This window comes from Synchiropus splendidus, chromosome 6 (genome assembly GCF_027744825.2).
Source record: "Synchiropus splendidus isolate RoL2022-P1 chromosome 6, RoL_Sspl_1.0, whole genome shotgun sequence".
Taxonomy (NCBI): Eukaryota; Metazoa; Chordata; class Actinopteri; order Syngnathiformes; family Callionymidae; genus Synchiropus; species Synchiropus splendidus.
Window position 1 is genome coordinate 10,396,691 of NC_071339.1, and position 17,270 is coordinate 10,413,960.

General features: G+C 45.0%; 2 protein-coding genes across 5 annotated transcripts in view; one reads left to right on the forward strand and one right to left on the reverse strand.

Annotated features, from left to right (window-relative positions):
* Positions 1 to 6,368, forward strand: r3hcc1 (R3H domain and coiled-coil containing 1). Of its 3 annotated transcripts, none has more exons than XR_008414778.1 (9): positions 1 to 268; positions 351 to 421; positions 504 to 641; positions 1,585 to 2,032; positions 2,154 to 2,326; positions 2,402 to 2,472; positions 2,662 to 2,753; positions 2,839 to 2,947; positions 5,870 to 6,368. XR_008414778.1 is itself a non-coding variant. In XM_053867044.1 (9 exons), the coding sequence occupies exons 1-8, from the start codon at positions 251 to 253 to the stop codon at positions 2,943 to 2,945; spliced, it is 1,122 nt and encodes a 373-aa protein (XP_053723019.1). In that variant the 5' UTR covers positions 1 to 250; the 3' UTR covers positions 2,946 to 2,947; positions 5,870 to 6,368. The 3 variants fall into 3 exon arrangements, 2 of the variants coding, with proteins under 2 accessions (XP_053723019.1, XP_053723020.1); XM_053867044.1 differs by having other exon boundaries at positions 2,662 to 2,757; XM_053867045.1 differs by having other exon boundaries at positions 354 to 421; positions 2,662 to 2,757.
* loxl2a (lysyl oxidase-like 2a) overlaps positions 4,665 to 17,270 on the reverse strand; it is a 26,892-nt gene continuing 14,286 nt past the window's right edge. Inside the window, exons 4-14 of one of the 2 annotated variants that reach the window (XM_053867041.1) lie at positions 16,970 to 17,178; positions 13,496 to 13,712; positions 12,663 to 12,846; positions 10,323 to 10,474; positions 10,081 to 10,248; positions 8,052 to 8,217; positions 7,733 to 7,973; positions 7,533 to 7,648; positions 7,338 to 7,474; positions 7,159 to 7,270; positions 4,665 to 5,406 (exon numbers count right to left, since the gene is read on the reverse strand). In XM_053867041.1, coding sequence (XP_053723016.1) covers positions 5,336 to 5,406; positions 7,159 to 7,270; positions 7,338 to 7,474; positions 7,533 to 7,648; positions 7,733 to 7,973; positions 8,052 to 8,217; positions 10,081 to 10,248; positions 10,323 to 10,474; positions 12,663 to 12,846; positions 13,496 to 13,712; positions 16,970 to 17,178 — 1,773 coding nt within the window. In that variant the 3' untranslated portion in view covers positions 4,665 to 5,335. Of the gene's footprint in view, positions 5,407 to 7,158; positions 7,271 to 7,337; positions 7,475 to 7,532; positions 7,649 to 7,732; positions 7,974 to 8,051; positions 8,218 to 8,897; positions 8,987 to 10,080; positions 10,249 to 10,322; positions 10,475 to 12,662; positions 12,847 to 13,495; positions 13,713 to 16,969; positions 17,179 to 17,270 lie in introns of those variants that run through there. The other variant, XM_053867043.1, reaches the window with a different exon arrangement.

Here is a 17,270-nt window from a genome sequence, read left to right on the forward strand (position 1 = left end):
CAAAAAAGAAGAAGAGCTATCACAAAACTTCTATATAGTTCTCAACTACATTGTTTTATTCTGTTTCGATTGCGATTGCAATTACAATATTGCACAGTACTGGTGTCAGATCATCCTGTCGGAGACTTTACGGCCTGTTCACTGCAGTTTATGGAAGTGCACAATGGACACAACACCGGCTTGTCTCAGCGTTAGCTTTAGCTTTAGCATTCGTGGTAGCCGCTGCTTGGCCACGTTTGCGGGAATTTAAATGGACCTTTCACTTCAGGTAAGTGATGTCATTACGTTGCACTGACGAGCGAGCTTCCTCTGTGGTAACGCGGTTTTCCTTTATCATCGGCCAATCGAAGCAGGAGAGTGAATTCGTGCGTCTCGTCCAAGATGATCTGGAACGGTACCGTCAGATGGGCGACCACAGAAGGTTGTTACATCTTTTCTGCATTCATTTTGTTGTGTACAGCGCAGTATAGTCACGCACATGTCCTGTCCGTCTTGGTGTCCAGTGTGCTGGTCTTTCCCACTCTTCCCAGCAGGCTGCGGTTTCTGATCCACAGGACCGTAGATGACCTGCCAGAGCTCACCACCTTTTCAGTTGGGGAGAGCTGGTGCCGTCAGGTGGTGGTCTGCCACGCTGGGCTCAGGTACAGCGCCAACAACATGCACTCATGACCATAATATTCCAACTTTATTCAGATTTATCTATTCATGTTACGGGTCTTCATGGTGGAGGTACATGGCCTATATATGTCTTCCCTCTCCTCTGGCTGACTGTCAGTGAAGGTGCAGTTCTTATGGAGGCTCTGCCGCCCCCGGATTTTAGTCTTGGCTTTGAGTCAACTACCTGAGGATGTGAGGGCCCTGGGTAGCTTGGGCGGGACAGTATATTCTTCTAGATAAACTTCACATACTGGCAGTCAATGGAGGCAACATGGCAGATTTTGCTTCAATGCTTTCTCACATTTGGATGTTAAGTTTCCAACATTCAATTCCGCCAACACTCTACATTTCTCCCATTGGCTCCCATTGTAGTCTAGATGCCAACAAATGAAATACCTTGAACTCAAGCTGTAACTCTAGCGGATCTTTCGAAGATCGTGACAAGCTTTATATCCACCCTTAAAAAAATCTACTGCAACGTCAGTGTTTTGGGTTTGGAACAAAGTATGGTGATGAAATGAGGCCTCAAAATGGGACAACTTGAATGCGTTCACCATTTTTAGGGTCCATCCAAATTGTAGTACAAATGAACACCAAGAGTCTTAAGCAAGCAGCAAGATGCCATTGACTCACCTTAAGTACTTTTTGACCAGAGCTCCTCCCAGAAAAGTGCTTGTAATATTTGGAGAATTGATCAATCGGGCTCAGATTTGGGCAAAATATGGGAGTCAGACTCCAGATGGCAGCTGACTTTGCACTGACCGGCAAATCCGGCCTAGATCTGATGGGGAGGCAGTTACAGCATCAGATTTCTATGCCGATCTGACGTCTTGTAGCTGGATCCGTCACAGGTCCGATTGCTGTCTAGGTTTTTCTCTGCACTCAATATGTAAAATGAGGTCATTTGGAGGTCATATTTCTTTGCAGGTGTGATGTAGATGCAAACAAACAGGATGTGAACACAAAGCCTCAGTCTTCTGCACGGAAACGGAACCCTAAGCGACCGGACAAGGCTCTTTATGTTCCAAAGGTTCTGCGAGAGAGACTGCGTTTAGAAAACTCCCAGGGTCCCGCGGAGGATCGAGAGCAGCTGAGTTCATCCTCCCCGTCTGCTGACCTCTCAGGAGAGAGGCAGTCCCCTGGCCAGTTCCCAAAATCACATGCTGGTGTCACAGAAGAAGAAAACCTTCCTCCTGGGGCGATTCAAAATACAGAAGGACATTTGGTGTTGAACTCTGAGGAATCTGCATCTGCATCTGCAGTGGAGGAGGACCCCACTTCTTGTTTGGCAGGCTTGACTTTGGAGGAGAACCGAGGTAGTGAATCGAGCGCAGACCTGGCTGAAGACAAGGACACGGATGACATTATAGAGGAGGTACATGCTCTTATCTCTCACAAACATTCCTAGACTCCACTCATTTTGTTGCAGTGATTTTCTGTGCATTCATAATTTTGAAGTCAGTCTGAACGTGTTCCCTCCATATGTTTCGCATCAGATCAAGCAGCACCTGAAGGACTTCACCAGCGTCTCCATCCAGCATGTACACAACGACTACTTTTATGAGGATGTTCGTGCCAACCTGGAGGGCTTCGGCCATGTGATTGAGATCTACGATTTCCCAAATATCTTCAAAACAGAAGACCTCCTGGAAGCGTTTGTTGATTACAGGTAGAAAAAGGAACCCCCCCATGACTCTTTGTGTCAGATGTTCAATTTCACCAACTACTGTCTGTCGGCGTCAAGTGACGGAGGAATGAAGATCAAGTGGGTGGATGACACTCACGCTCTGGGGGTCTTCTCCAGCGAGGCGGCAGGTATGTCTCCTCTGAGGTTTTCCATGTCACCACCTGTCTGTCATCTTTGGATAGCGCCAGGCAAGAATTGAGATGGTTTTGCATTTCAGTCTCCATTTGAAGCACATTTTACATTGACAAGCGATCGCTGTCACTTCAAGCACAATCCTGCCTTCCAGGTTTAAATTCTGTAACCACTTCTCCTCTCAGCACTTGAGGCTCTTTCCATTCATCACCCGCTGCTGAAGACCCGCCCGCTGGCGAGAGGGAGTAAGAAAGCCAAAGGAAAGGCCATCAGACAGGCAGGTGGGAGGGGTTTTTAAAGCCACGTTTCATCTTGCTGTTGACGCCGGATTATATTCATGGCGACGTGTTTTCATCTGTCAGAGTTCATCCAGCCGGTGAGGGAGCGTCCAAAGACTGACAGTGCTGTTGCCAAGCGACTGGTGTCCAGAGCTCTGGGGCAGCAGAGAAGAGAAGTGCCGCCGTTCTGAAGGTAAACAGGCCTAGTATCCTGATACGTCTTGATGCCTCAACGCCTTCATCACCTCCAGACCACACTTCTGGAACAGTATTCTGTACGGACTTCCTTCCTCCACCCTCCAAAAACTTCAGTCTGTACAAAACTCAGCCGCCTGTCTACTCATTCACTCCTGCTACGGAGATCACATCACTCCTCTCCATTGTCAACTCCACTGGCTCTGCTTAAACAGCGTGGTACCAACTCTCCGGAACTCCCTGCCCACTCTTATCCGGCCCTCCAACACACTCACATCCTTGAAAAATCAACTCTAAACCCACCTTTATAGAGTAGCTTTTGAAAAGTAACTGTAAAGGCTTTTTTTTAATCTGAAAAAAGCGCCATATAAAATGTATGTATTATTTTTATCCAGTAGATGAGAATCATCAGTGTGGATTTAAGTTTAGCATGGGAGAAAATTCACTCATTTAACTTGTATATTATGACTAAGGACGCTCTGATCAGGATTTTTGCTGCCGATCACCGATACCGATCACACGGACTGACAATGAATTTGTGATCAAAATGATGACCATGAATGTCCATGAAATGAACTTCATTTGGACATGTTTTAATATACCTCTTCAAGGAGGCAAAAACATAGAAAAACCTTGCAGAATGCAGAAACTATTCTGTAAAAAGGACAAGTAAAAACATTTCATTTGATCTGAGACGTCGCAGTTTGGTGAGTCTCTTGAGTCTGTGCTATGTCTGTGAAATATTTACATACTGGCCGCTTGTAGCTGGACTCCGAGACAGAGAGCACTGCATTTATGGAAGTTTCCACTCCGGATGTTTTCAAAAGTTTCAGATTCAGGTGGCTGACGAACGTTGCACCCGACTCCAAAACGGTGACGGATCTGGTTGTTTCTATCGTTTGCGTTTCCGCCTGAGAGAGACTGCTCATCAAGCTAGGTGAAATTAATATTTCTTATCATTCTGAATGTCACCCTCAGACCTGCGGATGTTGCTAAGCATCAGCTGCACTAACAGCCTGTTGCAGAGGAACCAGCAGTCTCACTTTCATGAGCCTGGAAAACTCTTTGTGCTCCACGAAGTGTTGGAGCTTTAAATGGTGTGTTTAATTTGAAGGCGCTTCCCTGCATAGCATCTTCCTGTTCATGTGCTGCAGGATGCAAACTTTACATAAGAGATTGAAAAAAAGCTCCACAGCAGACATGCCACGGCCCAGTGAGCAGCGAGTAGGGAGGAGCGGACACATCACAACCAGTGGGGCTTCATCAGAGCGCCGGCTGTCACACATGATCAGTTGTTGTGATCGGCAATGACAGGCCAAGATCGGCATTCACTGATCGATCAAAGCATCCCTAATTGTGACGTCACCCGATGCCAGCCTTCCATCATGAATCACATAACTTTTGCAGATGCTGTACTGTTCCTCATCTCTCAAACAACTATGATGATGATATTATTAGAGAGTGGTGGTTTAAGGTCTTATTTATATAACGTGTTCCTGCTGCTATTCAACTGGACAGAGAACTACAGAAACAATAATCCTAGTTGGAGGAAAAATGATGCCATATGTCAAAATCATTTATAAGTCCTCAAGAAAAAGACCTATATGTGGAAAAAGTGAAATATTTGAGCAGCATGGGTGAAAAAAAAAAAAAAACGCGAGTAAGGCTGTGAAAACAAAATGATAGTTTTATTAGCACAGGAATGCTACAAGCGTAGGGGAATGATTCGGTTTAGTCTTCATTCTCTTGAAGTGCAGGATGGCTTGATTCCCTTGCTCAGAGTGTCGACGCGCCCCAAATAAACTGCACATGTTCACACAGTTTCAAATGCTTAAACTAACTTCAGCTTTGCTATGCAACCACAGACAAAATGCAAAGCAGCATGTCATGTTGATCCCTGACTGCAAATAATTTAACAAAACCCTGAACAGATCAGAGAAGAGCGTGCTGATGTGAAGTTGGTTGATGTAGCCGGCATGAAAAATGAATAAATAACGGTCTCCATTTCAGCTCAGTATATGCCAGGATGGTTGGGTAGGACTTATGAAAACATAAATCTGTTTGTATTCTGCACAGACATCTCCATGGAAAAGTGCAAAACTCAATGCACCTTCTTGACACACACATCAAGCCGGAACAACATGGCCGACAATAAGGCACCTGTGGGTGTAGTTCAGCGAAATACATTTGGCTACGAGCTTCCCTGACCTTTTTAGCACCAATTTATAAAAATCTACATTTTATACAACAAAAAGACAAAATGAAATCACACTTTGAAAAATTCATCAGCATTGTTCGTGCTGCTCCCAGGTACAGTACAGCTCCCTCTAGTGGTTGTCGAGTAGGATCCCGCCCGTAATGTCCATCTGCTCCATCCGTCTGTGGTCTACCTCTTGGACAGCTGGTTGGTCAGCAGTCCGGGAAACGTTTCTTCAGTTTCTGAGCTCAACGAGCCACCTGCAGGAGGAATTGAAACATATTCATGAGCTTGATATTTATATGGTGGTGTTGGAACAGAGTAGACGTCTCCTGCAGTCTCGCAGGCTCATCATACATGAGTTACTCTTGTCCTCTTCAGACTGGGCCTGCTTTTACAGTGATGGTTCAGACACACGGAGGTGTCATTCTACAGGTTGTTATTGAAGAATGAGACCTTTAAGTGCCCCCATGCAGCCGCTGCGATGAAGTGGTCGATAAGAGAGTCTTGCCAAACATGTACCGCAGCAATGGTCACCAGGACAGTGTTGTCTCCTCTGATGCTCATCCTTGCTTTGAATGATTTTAAAGAAGCAAAGCCATGGGATTTTACTGCCAACGGGAATCATGACACGCCACGATTTTCATTTGATCTATGTGACCTTTGACCTTCTGTATCCTGTGATTCAGGGAAACAGTTTTACATCCTGTTTTGCTTCCGCAGGTCATGATCCATCGACACGATCCACAAATGACTCGACCGCTCACTGGTTGGCGAGCAGCCGTCTCAGGATCCACTCTGGACAGTGATTTCCAAGTTGTCTTCAAGCTAATACTTTGCTTGTATTCACTCATTACTCATGTACAGATTAAAATGTACTTTGGTTTTGAAGTTATCCAGCTGAATAACAGTGATTTTATAGTGTTTTCTTTTCAAGAGGAGCTCTGAAGTGAGAGAGGACTGTTTGATCAATGTATACTTTTTTTAAAAATAATTGTTGACTTTGTATTGAGCAACTTTTGAACTAGCATGTCTTGACTTCTGCTCATGAAACTGTTCATTTGGAAAGTCGGAGTGAAACTAGAAATACTTGAACTACTAACAGGCAGTCAGGGATTTGTGTGCACTTTGTTCTGTGTACTGTGTGGACAACATTTGATGTTTCTGATAACACAAGAGGAATTGTATTCTGCACAACTAATAGAGAAATAAAGACAATTGAGCAAGGTTTCAATGGTGTGTGTGTCTGTTGTGTAGGTCTTCATCCTCTCTGAAGAGCAGGAGACTGAGGTAGTGGTGTTCCTTCTCCCACCAGGGGGCAGAGTTTACTCCAAGTCAGACAGTCCTGACGATGCTCAGGGAGTGGAGTTGGAGGAGTTACGTGCACAGAGGGAGGTGCAGTCTTCAGTGATGGCTTGTGCATCAGCTTCCCTTGGTTTCTAGATACTGAAGAGGGTCAGGAAATGTAGTGTTTCTATGAGGACGAGACGTGAGCTTGTCTGGCCTCAAGGAAGGATTCAACAATTCAGCGTTTCAACCTGCTTTGGCTGAATTTGACTGAACATTCTGTAGACTTGAATTCCACAGACAGACATAAGGATCGCTTCCTCTCAGGCTTTGGCACCACACGTAATACATCTGTCGGCCAATGCAGGATGGCACGGGATCTATATTTGTACATTCATGAGTGACATGCTGGGTCTGCTTTTGTCCCAACCCTGACACTTGACCCTTGACCCTGACTTCCTCTGCAGGATTTCCTTACATGACTGTCGCATGACCAGGAGGAGGAACCACATCTCCACAAAGGCTTGTTAATGTAAAAATATACCTCCAACGGCTGGGCATTTTAGGAAAGTATGGTTACCACCTGATCAGGCGGAAAGATGAAGCAGATTCCAAGCAGCTCTAGATGTTACATGAGGGCTGGCCAGTTTCAGTTTGGGGTCTCAGTTCCTGCTGCTCAGTCAGACAGTGATTCTGGGCGAGTAGTTAGGAAGGAAGCGTCTCACCTATATGACAGTTATAAGTCCATATCCGGTGTCCGTCGTATCGACTGCGGCACTTCATGATGTTGTTGGTGTAATCCGACTCTGCCACTTCATAATTGGGATTTATTACGATCTGGGAAAAACAGAAACGTTACGACTGAGAGGAGCCCCTTCTATGGAAGGCTCTTTTCAATGCGTACCTGGAAGATGTAGTCCCCAGGCTTCACGTCTGTGATGTCGATCCACTGGCAGTCGATGTCGTGCCTGTAAGTGTCCCAGCAGCCCACTGTGATCCCTTGGGGCCCGTAGTTTGCACATTCGTACCGCTTCTGGATCCCTGTCGGTTGGAGCGGAGCTCAGAGCGAGCTCCCAGAGGAGCGCCAGGACTGACTGACCTTCATCGCAGTAGGTGTCCTCCAGACAGAAGCTGGCCTTGTGTCCTTCTGCGACTTTGGTGCCGTTCAGACTCATCAGGTCATAGTGGGTGAAGACCTCCATGCTGTGGAAATGCCTGGCTCACAGAGGAGGGAGAAGTCAGGACACTCCTTTTCTGTCGGGTTTGATGGTTCCGCTCCGAAGCACCCGACTTCAGTACCTGTGACATTCATGCCAGACCCAGGATTCGTGGCCGGCTCTGGGCCTGAAGTCCGACTGGCCGTTGTTGTGGATCTGAGAGGAGAAGCGGAGAAGCCGACGGTACGAGGTGGTGTCTGCTGTGTCGGCGCTACTGGACAGACAGCTCTCCTCCTGAGCACACTGCAGCGCGTACATGGGTCTGTCCTCCAGGTAGGTGGTCTGCTCCACCACCTGGGCATTCAGAACCAGGTCTGGGGCAGCTGCAGAAGAAGATGTGAAGTGCTTTAAAGCTCGCCGCCTCGTGTCCACAAGGCAAGGCCGTCGGTGTGATCACTCACTCAGGGTGCACGAGACTCCGGCGGCGAAGCGGCCCCCGCCTTTCGGACAGATGACGTGCTTCCCGTGATGGAGACACTGATCCAGAGTCAGCTCAGTTCCTGAACACCTCACGCCACTCATCACCACGTCAGCAGCATCAGCACTCCCCTGCCAGTACCACGTCTCCTGCACACCGAGGACACACACACCTGTTTGTCTTCCTATCTTAGTGAGGACCGTCATTGACATAACCCTTTCCCCAGCCTCTCCCCCTAAACCTAACCATCTGAACTTAACCTTCACTCTGACCCAATTATAATAACTCAGCTATTTTATAGTTTCAACCCTCAAACTGAGGCTTGTCAAAGTGAGGACCGGCCAAAATGTCCTCGCGGCGCTCTCAGTCAGGGCTGTTCTGATGCCACCGTTGTGCCTACTCAGCCTTCACGAGACCACAGGGAATGATTCTTTAAATCTCTCATACTTTCTGTGTTCCAACAGGGTTGCGGTTTCTGGCGGTCGGCTGGAGCAGTTTCGGTTAATGCTCTTCTCATTTCTTCCATATGTCACTGAGGTTTCACCACCAGCACTGGTGTGATGTCATGTCATGCCATGGTCACCATTTTTTACAAGCTAAAAGATAAACATCTCCATTGCTCTTAAAGTAACCAACCAAAAAAAAGGTGGAAGGTGTATTTAATCTATTCCAAACCCTCACACCCTGTTTAGGTTTGAGGCCGTTTGAGATGACACAGAGGTCCACCGCCACAAAAATCAGTATCATGTACAAAAATGTATTTAATAACAGTAACCATGTTTAGTTACATACTTTATTACGTCTCTTACTAATACATTTTAAATCTGACCTCAGATTAAATGGTCCAATACTTCTGAGTTTCCAAAACTGGGAGTATTTTAGCACAAAAAAGAAGAAAGATGAAGCAATTCTGTGAGACCTGAGTCAATATGAGAGCCACAGTTCAGTGACAGCCAATACATCATGAAAGGAACCTTGTGCTGTCATAAAAGGTCGTCCCTGTAACACAAACATAGTTTCCAAATCTATCTCCTCCTCAGTTGTCAAACCTGATCTCATCTGAAAAGTGGAGCATATAAACATCAATGAGACCTTTCACTGCTTTTCCATGACACTGCTGCTCAGAGTTCGGACGCACTCGGATGCAGTTTGGGGCACCATAAACACCAAGAAGAAGCCATGTCTTCTCTGATGATGTAAGCAACAGATGTGTTTAACATGCGTGACCTAATTTTAGCGCTCACGTCGTACGTAAAGTTTACAAGTCAGTGGTGTCTCTTGTTGACCCGCAGGGATCAATAAAGCTCAGACATGTTGAGACCGCATGACAGGGATGATCATGCGAGCAGGATGTTATAAAGTCATGAACATCACCTTAGTAACAACAGAACACAGCAGAAAAGGGCATCTACCTCATGACTGTTCTGCCCTCTAACAGGCGTCGCACACATTTGTAGACCCTGGATTACATCCTGTCATCCTGTGGGTTTAATGTCACTGAACTGCTCATGCTTTACTATCATTTGATTTGAAGTGAGTTGGCTGCAAAGGCCAACTTCTGAATAGGGTCAAGAATGAAGGTGTCACATCCAACATCACTGTCGTCAGAGATGTTAATAGGATCAAAATTAGAATCTCAATCCATCAGACTAAAGCTGAGTTATTTCTAGATTGATGGCAAATGAATCCCACCTGTTGTATCGGTGCTAAATGTAGCTCAAAGGAAGAGGTTCTCAACACCAGAGTGGCCAACAATGTGTCCAATGTTCTGCTGTTGTTGAGCCTCTTGAGAGCCTCTGAGGTTAATGTTCTGGACAGTGTCTGTTCTGTTGGGTTGTTGGAGGAAACAAGTGTGAAACATTATTGGCCACTCTGCTCTTGAGAACAGCTTTAAGCTACATTTAGAACAGATACAATATGAGGGATTCATTCACCATTAATTGTGAGTTAACTCAGCGAAGACTTGTCGACGCGTGGCTGGCCCTCTAACCTAAACCATCACTACATCTCACCTGGAAAGCGTGACTGGCGAACCCCAGGCCCAGCTGCTTACACACCACCATGGCCTCGACAGTCCCCCAGTTCTCACTGCACACGGAGCCCCACACCAGAGAGCCGTTCCTCTCGGTCAGAACCTCCACTCGGCCCTCGTATGGATTGCGGCCTCCGCTTAGTCGGATCTAATGGGAAAAAGGCCCAACGCTAAATCAAACATCCTGACTTCAGTTGTACCACGCCACCTATAAGAACTCACTCTGGTGTTGAAGCCCATGGCAGGAACGTTACACTTGACCGCTGCATCCTCCTCATGGCTGCAGCCCAGAGAGTCACGGTTGAAGTGACACTCGGTCAGAGACTTCTCAAAGCCAGAGCACTGCACCTCGTTCATGTGGACTGGACCCATACCTGTGTGAAGGCATTGAAGGCGTTGGAAGAGCATGTGTAATGGGTTTCAACACATGAGGCAATGCACTGAAAATACAGAGGTGTATGACAGTGATATGTACTGTAAAATACAGGTAAACAAAACCTTTTTAAACACTGTTCATGAAAGCACATGTTGAAGCAGTTTTGAAAATTAATTAGAACATTCTATGGCGATAATTTCATTTACTCTTTACTTATTTAATCTCTGGAGTTTAAATAAAATATATTAGTTTTATTTTAGGACATTTAGACATGGTGGTTTTATTATATTTATTTGATTCAGAATTTTATTCAGTTTTTCCAGTTTTTGCATCAAGTGTATTTTTTCCTTTTTTTTTCTTCAGTAAATTTGATGAATATGACTCGTACCTGCTACTGCTGCTGGATGGACTTTGCAATGACCACATGGTTTCATGTCATTTCACACAACGTTTTTTTTTTTCATGTAAGTTCACTAAATATGGTTATTGATCACAAATGAAATAAAGAGTGATGAGTCAGTTCTATTACTTGCCCCGGACTCATTTGTTTTGAGAAAGGTGGGCCCCGAGATCAAAAAGGTTAAGAACCCCTGGCTTAAATGAAGCTGTTCTCAAGAGCAGAGAGGCCAATAATGCTCTCCTCATGCAAACATCTGTTTCCTCCAACAACAGAACAGATACTGTCCAGAACATTCTTTAGAATAACCTCAGAGGCTCTGAAGAGGCTCAACAGTAGAACGTTGTAAACGTTATGGGCCACTCTGGTGTTGAGAACATCTGCCTTTAAACCACATTTAGATTCAATTGCCATTAATCGCAAGTTAACGCCGCTTTAGTGCGATTAATTGAGATTAAAAGTTTGAATCTATTATAGTCAAGCAGAAATGCTGGCCATGGTTTTTACGAAATGGAATTAGTAGCTGAAACAATATGACAGCCGATAACAATGGCTCCTTTCAGCATCCAGCCCAGCTGTATTTGACTATTACATTTCAATCCTCAACTCTAACGTGACATGTCAGAGCTTCAAGTCTGCTCCATTATTCACCAGTAAAATGGCAGCAGCAGATGTGAGGTGCCTCTGGATTAAAACGTAAAAGGACACTGTGGAAAACGCCATCGGGTGTCTTTTTTATTTCGGAAAATACAGTCACTTCACGGGTGCACTGATTATTCCCTGATGCTCCCTTGTGACTGAGCAGGAATGTCTTTGGCCAAACACTGCGAAGAGAGATTTATTCACACTGCGTGTACACACTCCCGAAGCTCTCCTCCAGTTGGATGACATAACATCAAACATGGGATCCTTAAATGGCACCACAGCACTGCAACAGGATGATAACTCCATGATCACAGAAGGGGATCTTGTCTTTTTGTTTCACTCTTAGATATAGTTCCCTCCATTCTGCAGTCCGGCGGTCAATGTTAAAACAACAACCCTGATGAAGCCGGCATCTCAATATCGCCGCTCTGTCAGAGCCCTTTTTTGCCTGAGAACTGTTTGAGCAGTCTCACACAGAGAGTGAAACTAAGTGGACATCTGTGATTCTTTTAGCCTGTGAGTGTGCAGCATTTCAGTCAGGGTTTTTCTTCAAGCATATGAAACGCAAATGCTTCTTCAAGTCTGTCTGGTCGAGGTCAGGACTTGTTGCTTCAAGTCTGGATTAAACGACTTCAGGTGGTGCCAGTGAAGCCAAGAAAGCTGTTAAGAAGTGGTTCAGGTCTTTGGTTTCAGTCCACGTTCACATTCCCAGCTGCATCTGAGCTGGGTGGCGATGAAGATAAACACAGATAAATACTGGAGAACAGGACATTCCTGAGTATGTCAGTTGGGAGCTCTGACCGTTTTCTATTTGCTGTATGTTCATTACGGCAGTCAACGCACTGAAGCTGAGTTAACTCACGACAAATGGCAATTGTAAAATTGTATCTGCTCTAAATGTAGCTTGTGTTGCTGGAGACCAAAGCTGCAGCTGAGACAGGCTGTGGAGGACACCTGCAGGAACAAGTGGCTGAAGAGCCACGCGGCCACATTCAGTGCTTCAATGTGAATTTAAAGTGTGTGAAAAAAGTAGAGGCTGAGAGTGTGGAACGATAGACTATAGCTCATTCAGAACTGTAAAATGTAGAGTCGTGAAACGATCTGATGTAATAGTGAGACGAGATTGAAATGAACTTAAACTCACCTTGTCCGAGTCTGGCACCGGTCAGTGCCTCTTTGGCACTGCCGAATCCCAACTCCCGACACACCACAGTGGCAGCTTGAATGTTCCAGTTGTCGTCGCAAACGGTTCCCCACTCGCCATTCCGCAGCACCTCCACCCGCCCCTCTCCGATCATGGCCCCGCCTTTCAGTCGCACCAGTGGTTGCTTTGGATAGAAAAATACAGCTGAAATGAATAATAATGATTTTAAACCCATCTTTGCTCAGGTGACTCACTCGTTCGGGAATAAAAATGTAATAAACCTTAGGACCGACTGTTGGACTCTTAGAGCTATATGACTTGGCACTCTCACGTTATTTATCGACTTGACAGATGGTAGTCTGCGTGTCATGGTTCTTCTAGTCAGCCACAGGAAAAACCAATGCAGGGACACCACTCCTGCTTTATCCTCCTCCATCAAGTAATGTTACCATTTAGAACCATGGCAGAAGAGATTGTGGAGGAAAGAGAAGGAGTGCTGAGTCAGCGAGAAAACAGAGGCAATAAGTCAGGGAGGCGACACTATTGGTGTCAGAAAGAGTGGATAAGGCCAGAGCATGTGGAGCTGTGATGACTCACTGGCCATTTCTCTTTGGTTTTCGAGTGCAACGATAAGATAAAACATACATGGGATTCACTTTCCATGACTTTCCCTTTGGGTATTAACCATTAAACACGTTTAAATGACATCATTTCTATCATGGGAAGAAACTCATGAGCATGTTTAGATTCCAACTTTTCTATTAGACTCATATTGTGTCTTTTGAGAGACACATTTTACTCCAACAGCAGCAAAGAAGCTCAGACGGACTTGCCTCCACTCTGTACGCCTTCCTGAAGCCCGCACTGACACTGGGAGCGAAGGCCCGTCCAGGGACACAGCTCACCACGACTGGCATCCCTTGGCCACAGGTGTTGTTGCCCTTCAGCTCCACCTCCCGTCCTAGTTTACAGTCCGAGAGGTCGGCCTCGTTGCCGGTGCAGTTGACAGAGAAACCCCAGTAGTTCTTCTTCCTACGCTTAGCCAGCAGCCTGAGTGGATGAAGGATTACAAACAGTGACAGGTGACTTAGCAAGATGGGGTGGTTCTAGCTCTAATATATGAGTAACCTTTATCAAATAATAAAAAATATTACACCCTCAACATAGCATTGTGAGGTTGAAGATTCATGTGAGAATGTGATGGGTACTTGTGTTTGTATTAATCTCACTCACCTTGTGTGTACAACTCATGGTATTAAACTTTGACATCATGTGAAACATCTCATCTGATGAGAGCTACAAATATTAATCTTGCCTCCAAGGATGTAACCACTCATCGAGATCGATATACTGATGCATATGGCCACGATCCAACACCATCGATCTGTGCTCTGCTGGTTGACTTTCTGAACTCGTGTGTCAATGTAACATAGTTTTTTTGAAGCCCATTTGGAATTATTAAATTGAAATGATGCCTCTTACAGATAAAGCAGTTCCTGTTTTCATTAAAAAAATACTTCACAAAAACAATTGAGTGATTCTAGCATATTTGTATCTCATGTTACTAGTTTCATGTAAGAATACTTTCAGTCCTTCTGCTTGTGACTAACTGTTAATACACTTAAAGTCTTCACAGAAATCATATTTAACTTCATACCTGCCTTCAACAATGGTCAGGAAAACCTTCTCTGAACTTCACCACTCTAAAATTTTGGAATTTTGGAATGTGTAGAACTGAAGCTGCAGCAGTGAAACTGTCATCGGTGTGCGCACCTGCGGACGCAGATTTACAGAGCAGCTGGGGATCGTCTGAATCGGAGAGTGGTATTCAACAATAGCAGGGAAAGCAAAGTTTATGGTGAGAGTCCCCCCACGTTCACATGACCTGGTCTAAAGATGGAAGTCATCCTCTGAGGGTCACTGACGACAGACGTGCATCTTAAACAAGCTTGAAAGAAGTCGTAAAATGAGCGTGAGCTGCGTTTACAGCCTTGTGGTGCTTCAGACAGCAACCGTGATACGTGCCTCTGTTACCTTCACACATACAGGCCTCACTTTTCGCTCAAGATATGACCCGGACTGACAGGTGAGGAACGTTTTAAAATGAAAAAAAAAAACATGATATATCAATAGATTTAATTATCGCTTCTTTTTTTGGAACTTTCTAAATTCTCCACATTTGCTTTTCGAGCATGAACTCACAATTGACAGTAACAGCACAGGTAATCTCTCACAAACCTTCATGACTCTTCTGCACTCAAAACATCCCAAAACACACAACTGCTCTGTTGCCGGGGTGATGTGTGACACAGCCCCGTGACAATGTTGAGTATGTCTCATACCAATGAGCCGGGGCTTAGGTGACTACACTGTAAACACTGGAACCATAGGTTTTAAAAACCGACTCAAAGAAATTGAAACATTAACTGGTCTTCCTCTGCTAGAATGTTCTTACTTTGACCTGATCTTCAGATTTTACATCCAGTTCTGACAGACAGACGCCTCATTAAGGAGGAAACCATATTATTTCAAGGATAAAACTAGCTTTAAATGTTTCGAGGTATCAAGGTATTAAGGAAAATGAACTAAAACCCCAGTCAGATCATTTCACTATTTATCATTATCATATATTAATAATCCTTATTTAGGTGTGATTCTGCTGCAATAAGGTGTTTATATCTCTTCTCTTCTTTCCAGTTCTCTTACTTCTCATGTAGTGTCTCAACACAAGATGTATAGTTCCATGCATACATTTTAAACCCGGTCAAATTATGGAAGGGAGAATCACATTTCCTTCCATCAGTTTGTCATTTTCTGGCCAAACCAGTGCAAAAAAAGGCCCCAAATACTGGGGGTAAAAACGCTTCCAGATCTCCAGAAAACAGAAGTTCTGCTCACTCATTATTCCACAAAACGATGCCTTGACCTCAAGCCAACACCATTTGTAACTCTCAATCAAAGACCCCTCATACTTCGACTTTGACTTTCTTTATTGTCATTGCACAAAAACATATCACCGTATTATGGCAACGAAATTTCGGTCTGAGGCTTCCGGTTTCCAAAAATAGAAACTATATGTCCAAAATAAATAAATATCAGATAAATACTAGCTAAAAACATAATGATTCTGAATCCATTCGTATTAACGTCGATGGGAACTAAAAAGCAGAACTCACTAGTGCAGTGCGCGTCACCTGAACACGAGATCCAGCTCTCTCCACACTATTTCTGACACACTACATCCCGACCCAGCGGAACAAATCAGCAGTTACTGTGTTAATGAGCCGCGGAACAACTCCGGTCACACACCCTCTCAGACTCCGCCCTGGTGAGGAGCTCCGGGACAAAACAAAGAGCACTTACTACACGCTGTCAGATCGGAAACTACTCACGGAACATCATCATAAAAACGATGGACTTATTAATATTTAGCATGCACATTTATTGATTTATTTATTCTGTGTGTGCACCTGCTCTTACACATTGCTTCTTCTCTGGTGTTTTTAAAAAATCTACCACAAAAACAGGCATTTTTGGCGGCAACAATAAAGGAAAGTCAAATCCCGGAGGGACTGACTAGTGTAATATTCAGAAGGAACCAGTTCAATTAATTCTTCCCTTCAATTCCCCTGGCACTCCAGGGTCACATCAGAGGCATGGGACACCCTGGAAAGGTTGCTGCCTAGCATATACTTTTATTGTGAGCGAGGAAACTTGGGTGTTAGAAGTACACAGAGACTGTGTTGAATTTCGTCCTGTATCAAGTTTTATCTTTATTTAAACCCCCCAAAAGCATCTCAAGCTGAGCATCAGCAGCCAACACGTGCGACCATCTTTCCGTGCAAAGTGACTATCAGCTTAATTCACCACTTCCTGACAAACACTCTCAACTAAATCACCCAAGTGAACCCCAGCAGCTGTTGAGTTGTTGACACCGCTGTCAACAATGGCAGCATGCTTGCGCTTACAGTCAGAGGGAACTGATGTCCAGAAGAGCCACCGTTTCAGAAGACAGCGGAGGCTCTAAATAACCTCCCCTACCAGTGTTTGGCCTGCTGTCAAGACTCCACGTCTGTTCCTTCTCAACCTGAATAGAGTGTTGAGAGGATACACAAACCTTCTTATGTAACGTATGGTAACATCAGCTTGGTATGCAGCAAAATCAACCAAAAGCGAGAGCACAATTTAAACATTGTGTATAACACACTGACGTAGTAGGTGGTGCATGTTCCCACCAAGAGTAAATACACTGCCATTTCCTTGATGACTTGCTTTCTTTGCTGTGCTGAAGCCGATCCATCACTCACTTGTAAGGTCGGTGGTTGAAGCGCTTCTCCCCGGGGAAGCCGTACATGCCACAGATGACCCTGCTGTTCATCTCCGTCCACTCTTGGTTACAGATCTGTCTCCACTTGCCTCCGTCTTTCACCTCCAGAAAGCCTTCGGTGATGGGGATGCGTTTTCGGTGCGAGTAGGTAGCTCTGATTCTCACGTCCTCCACTTGCACCGTCAGCGCCTGCGGAACAACACAAACAGACGATAATGTATCACAGCTGTGCCACTGCACTGATCCTTGCTGAGGATTTTTGCACGTCTAAACAGGGAGAG